Source organism: Oncorhynchus gorbuscha, linkage group LG13 (assembly GCF_021184085.1).
Source record: "Oncorhynchus gorbuscha isolate QuinsamMale2020 ecotype Even-year linkage group LG13, OgorEven_v1.0, whole genome shotgun sequence".
In the NCBI taxonomy this organism is placed as follows: Eukaryota; Metazoa; Chordata; class Actinopteri; order Salmoniformes; family Salmonidae; genus Oncorhynchus; species Oncorhynchus gorbuscha.
In genome coordinates this window covers 45,364,146-45,370,525 of record NC_060185.1, presented here as the reverse complement: position 1 = coordinate 45,370,525, position 6,380 = coordinate 45,364,146, and the positions used below count along the sequence as shown (strand labels likewise).

General features: G+C 41.0%; 1 protein-coding gene across 1 annotated transcript; it reads left to right on the top strand.

Moving 5' to 3' along the window:
• Positions 1–2,232: 2,232 nt before the first annotated feature.
• Positions 2,233–4,423, top strand: LOC123993974. The gene is made up of 3 exons (XM_046296460.1): positions 2,233–2,327; positions 2,656–2,837; positions 3,239–4,423. Exons 2-3 carry the CDS (start codon positions 2,656–2,658, stop codon positions 3,711–3,713), a joined length of 657 nt encoding a protein of 218 aa, XP_046152416.1. The 5' UTR covers positions 2,233–2,327; the 3' UTR covers positions 3,714–4,423.
• Positions 4,424–6,380: the final 1,957 nt, after the last annotated feature.

The window sequence follows — 6,380 nt, the reverse complement described above, 5'->3', positions numbered from 1 at the left end:
AGGTCACAAACCAGCTAGACCAGGCAGGATGATTTAATTACCAATCTGACCACAAAGCCTGAGCTTTCATAGTAATCCAATCTATTATCATAAGGTTAGACAAAATACCAAAAGTGCTGCTTGTTCATCCTCGTTGATTCACTTGTGTCGGAGAGGCAGGTTCTTCCTATGCTGAAAGACAAATTCCAGAAAAATATGTTAGAGTTAAACATGTATTCATTAATCTCCTATAGCTAGTTATTGCCTGTTGATAGCTGCAGATGTACATCAATTAAGTACAACCTTGGGCTCCCGAGTGGCGCAGCGGTCTAAGGCACTGCATCTTAGTGCAAGAGGCGACACTACAGCCTGGTATCACATCCAGCTGTGATTGGAAGTCCCAATGGCACACAATTGCCCAGCGTCGTCTGGGTTTGGCAGTGGTTGTAAATAAGAATTTGCTCTTGAGACTCTAGGGGCAGTATTTCATTATTGGATAAAAAAACATGCCCGTTTTAAGCTCAATATTTTGTCACGAAAAGATGCTCGACTATGCATATAATTGGCAGCTTTGGAAAGAAAACACTCTGACGTTTCCAAAACTGCAAAGATATTATCTGTGAGTGCCACAGAACTCATGCCACAGGCGAAACCAAGATGAAACCTCAAACAGGAAATGAGCAGAATTTTTGAGGCTCTGTTTTCCATTGTCTCCTTATATGGCTGTGAATGTGCCATGAACGAGCCTAAGCTTTCTGCCGTTTGCCCAAGGTGTCTGCAGCATTGTGACATATTTGTAGGCATATCATTGGAAGATTGGCCATAAGAGACTACATTTGCCAGGGGTCCGCCCGGTGTCCTTTGTCTAAATTGGTGCGTAATCTTCAACTGGAGGCATTTTCCATTGAGATTCAGAGGAGAACGCACACTTCCACAAACGATATATCATCGGAGAGATATGTGAAAAACACGTTGAGGATTGATTCGAAACAACGTTTACCATGTTTCAGTCGATATTATGGAGTTAATTTGGAAAAAAGTTTGGCGTTTTGATGACTGAATTTTCGGTTTTTTTTGGTAGCCATTGTGACGCACCAAACGGAGCGATTTCTCCTAAACAAATAATCTTTCAGGAAAAACTGAACATTTGCTATCTAACTGAGTCTCCTCATTGAAAACATCCGAAACTCTTCAAAGGTAAATGATTTATTTGAATGTTTTTCTTGGTTTTTGTGAAAATGTTGCCTGCTGATGCTAACGCTAAATGCTACGCTAGCTATCAATACTGTTACACAAATGCTTGTTTTGCTATGGTTGAGAAGCATATTTTGAAAATCTGAGATGACAGTGTTGTTAACAAAAGGCTAAGCTTGAGAGCTAGCATACTAATTTAATTTAATTTGCGATTTTCATGAATAGTTAACGTTGCGTTATGGTAATGAGCTTGAGGCTGTATTCACGATCCCGGATCCGGGATGACTTGCCACGTTAAATAAAGGATAAAAAATAACGTGAATGAACAACAGAGACAGAATACAATATGGAAATGACTTAATGGGGTATGGCTTCATCTCCAATGAATGCTAATGACATATGCTGGTACCCTTTTGCTGGGAAAGTTAAACGAGCATTCAGACCAGTCTTCCTGATTGAAGTCTTCTTTCGTAAACTACATTAGAATTCACAGAGGTTGCCTGTCCAATACTTATCCTGCTTTCAGTCAAACCAAGCACTGGCAGACACACAATAACTAGCTAGATTAAAAAACAACATTTAACTTCATAATAGCCCTTATCTTATTCCATGATCGAACGTTCTAAACACATGGTTCGGCAATTTCCGGTCAGTCTAGTTGACGATATAACGTTACTACCACTATGTCGCAGTTTTTTACTAGGTGTCTTCAGGACTTGCCTCAAATTAATATTAATAATGTACATCGAATTTTTAAATCAGCCTCCAAGACTCCAGCTAGCAAGAATGAAAAGGGGTTCAAGATGTATATAGGAAGCTACATAGACAACTATGAAGGTGAGTACCAAGTCAATGACAGATATGACGTTAGCTAGCTACAATCAGTAGCTAGCTAATTGAACTATTAACTGTAGCTAGCTAGTTACTTCGTACAATTACGTAACGTTGACAGAATCTACCTGAGAATGTGTATTTTCGTTAGCTTGGTTAAGTTATGCTTGCTAGCTATATTTTCTAGTTAAAAATAATTGTTATTCATCTCTTCTACACAGTATCTAACAAAGATACATTGACAGGGGAGATCACCGTGAGGGCTGCCTGTCACAGGTCCATGAGGAAGAGTGAAAAGCCGCACAGCATGAGAATAGGGAAAGGTCAGCTACTAGGGACCTTGTTAAACATCTCCTGTGAGACACTGTCATCGGGGTCAAAATGTGTTGGAGACAGTATCAACGTTTAATCTTATCAGTAGATAGATATTAATGATGGGTTCCAAACCCAATGTAGAATTGCCCACTTAACAGGTTATTTGGTAAAGATCTGTTGATGCAGTGTTTGGTAATTGTGTTACTGAGACACAATGTATTCCTGTATAGTTAAGAGCCCCTAGTTAAGAAGACTAGACACTACTATGTTTATTGTTATTTATGGGCCGCATCATTCTTGTTTCTCACTTGTCTTTCATCACATTTATCTTCACAGATGGTGTTAAAGCACACCGTACCAGTGATAGTGGTCCAAAGTCACTGCTCCTATGTTGCAGGAAGTGCTCTGTGCAATCATCTGGTGGCCCTTCTTTACCAGACAGCGCACTACTCTCAACTAAACCACCAGTTCACAGCTGCACAGACACAGAACAGCATTGGCACAAGCCAAGAACACTTGTGAGTCTATCAATATCCATAAAAAATGCACCTGAAAAGTATTCAGCCTATGTAACAGTAAATCCTTGTTAATTAGGGTGTGAAGCCAGGTCCAGTTGGTGGGATAGAGTTCCATAAACTTATTAACTTGTGTGCTGATGGAATAAGGTTCCTAGAATGGAAACATTATAGAAAACATTTTATTGTGATTGTATCCAGATAAGCCTAAACAGTGGCGTCTTTACGATGTAATGACAAATGTTTGGGACAAAGACTGGGGGGAAATATATAATCTATAAATCTGTATATTTTAATTCATTTAATTTGAACTTTCAGGCTTGTGCTGTTTCTGGAAAAGTTACATGAGTCTTTGTCATAGTAATCTCTCCAACCTGATGTTAAGGTTTTAAAATGTTTTGCAGAAGTTCTCTCTACAAAGCACTCAATGGATACATGCCTGACATGGACTTTCTCCGCGTCTCAGAAACGTATGCCAACTTTTCTCCACTTCCTGCCCCTCTTGGGACAACAATGGAAATGTCAGCTGACGTGCCCCTGGTTGAGTCCTCCTTTGGGCCAGTGCAATGCGGCAGTGTTCTGTCCTATCAGCTTCCACAGCCAAAGACCCATGAAATTGTGAAGATTGCCGATGCCCCTTCTCCACCAATACTTCCATTAGATGGCTACAGGCTTCAGGCTTCCCAGTGTGCTTACGTCCTTAGCCATCAGGAGCAGTTCCACCTCAAGGCATTAGAGACAACCTACGAGATATCACAAAGTCGAGGTTGCTACAAGGGAGCAGAGCAGCAGCCCGGAATGGCATCAGCTCAGGAAAATGAGAATAACATCCTCTCGTTTCCGAGAGGTTTGCCATGTCTGGGGAGAGACCTCAGCTGACCACCTAGCTGAGCGTATGTTCAAGGAATCTGGGATCTGGATGCAGACCATGGAGATGGAGAAGGGGCTAGCCATGGAGCCAGTGGCTGTACAGGAGTACTGCACACTGAAGAATGTTAACTTCTTTCCGTGTGGCTACGTAGTGCACCCAGGTGCTCCGTGGTTAGGATCCTCTCCAGGTGGAATCATATTTGATCGCAGTGTGAGACCACACTTTGGACTCTTAGAGGTCAAGTTGACTGCCCTTACCTGAAGATACAGAATGGAGAGCTGAAGTTGAAGAGATCTCATGCTTACTACTGGCAGGTGAAAGGTCAAATCCTTCTCACAGGTTGTAGCTGGTGTGACTTTGTAATCTGTGCACAGGAGGACATCCTAGTTGAAAGGATATTTAAAGATCTACAGGTTTAAAAAACTATAAGAGAGAAGGTTGACCACTTATTTTTACCACTACTTGCAGAAGTGTCTCTCGCACCTGAATGGATCCCCTGCATGGGCGCCAAGTTTAGTGGTTTTATGAAAAATAAGTATTGATGTTCTTCTATAGTAGAATAGATTTGTTTTAAAAAATGTATTTCAGCAAATGTTCAACAGTTCAGTTAATCAATTACACATATCTAACATTGTATTAAATCTTGCATTCTGGCTGTACTGTGTTACTTGATTTCTTTCCCCCACCCCTGTCACTCATTGTCTAATTAAAGCCAATACAAGCTCCACACAAACTGATATTCACTACAACACAAATGATTGATACATGTCATAGATAAACAAATTATTATTTTGCTGCTAGCAAATAAACACATGTACATTTACACTGGCTTGGCCCATGCTGCTCTGGACCGGATCAGAGACGGCACAGTCCATGGGCAGCGCACCTTGTCTTTCACCACCCTCAGTCGGAGCAGGACGTTTCAGTCTTCTTTCCCAAACACCAGATCTCTTTTGAATTTGCCAGTTCCATGCGAAGACAGTAGGAACAACACCTCTTTTTAGGTGTTGCTAGCCCCCGGCCCCCCCCATCTTTCCCTCAACAAAGGCACTTTCGACGAAATGTGTACTACACACCTTTGTGTGTTTGGTGACAGTAAAGTTGTCACGACGTACTGCCACTAACCACCTTTTTCTGAGCTCTACATCGACTGGGAAACGATGGAAGCTCACAATACCATTACATTTGGAAGAAACTGAACACAGAGGCACTGAACAATGTTCATTAGCACCTCCTTCGCGGGGCTGTAATTTAAACGTAGTAATTACGAACTATTTCAGTCAGAAATGCATCGACGACAGCTAGTAAGCTAATGATAAAAACAATAGCAGAACTCGCTCCGGAAGTCATCAACCCGGTCTGAAGTAAATTAGAACGTTGGAGGCGGAATAATGCATTTAGCCTATTACCAGCTACTGTAGCTGGATGCGAGTTGACTCACTGAGTGTCGTGAATACGACGTTAGCGTAACTGCGTTCAAACAGGGCTGCAATGAAAACGAATGGGCCTACAACTAATATGTTAGCGTCAAACTTTGACAAGGCAATGGACAAATAGTATTTGAGACAAGCTGAAAAAACAGACCTCTTCTGGCGCAATCTTTACTTTGTTCCGTGTTACGACGTATCGTACGTAGTTTAATGTACAAACAACGACCTAGCTATACGTAATGTGTAGCCAATTTAGATAGCTACAGTAATAACAGTCCGTTTGTCCCACTGACGTATATGTTTCGATTAGCATTCGAACCACATTGATTATGAAACATTGAGAATAATGACAAAGATGATGGTAGCAATCAACATTAACCCAGCTAACTAGCTAGTATGCAGGGTCGTCACTAGTTACCACAGCCATAAACCCTGCCATAAAATGTGATTTTAAACCTAACCTTGTGCCTAACCGTAAATTCATTTGAAGTTTTCATGAATTCTTATAGCCACTTTTGACTGTGCCATCTATTCTTATAGCCAATTTTGACTGTTTGTGCCATCTAGTGGAAACCAGTATAGTATGCAGCTGCCTGTCAGCTAGCTAACGAACCAATAATATGCAGATGGCTGACTAACAATAAAGCTGCCTCTGCTCCATCTGTGAATCAACCAGGGTGAACAGTTTCAAGTTTTAAAGTCACGTGCACAAGTACAGTGAAATGCATTTCTTGCAAGTTCTAAACCCAACAATGCAGTGGTCAATATCAACGTAGTACTAAAATAACAAGTTAGAACAAAAACACGACATATATAAATAAGATGAACACGAGAAAGTAAGACGCTACGATCCAGGGTCAGTTCCTATACCATATTTACAATGTGCAGGGAGACTGGAGTGACACGCAGATATGTATAGGGGTAAGTTTTTTATTTATTATGATGTATGATAAAACAGTAGCAGCAGCGTAAATGAAGATTGTATGTGAGTGTAGAGTCAATAAAAAAATGTGTGTGCATGTTATGTGTGTGTTGGAGTGTCAGTGTGAGTGTGCATAGAAAGTGTTTTTTTATATATATATTTTATACAAGGGTCAACTCATATGGTCTGTGTAGCCATTTTGTTCGCTATTTAGTAGTATTATGGCTTGGAGATAGAAGCTGTTCAGGAGCCTGTTGTTGTCAGACTTGATGCACCGGTACCGCTTGCCGTGCGGAAGCAGAGAGAACAGTCTATGGCTTGAG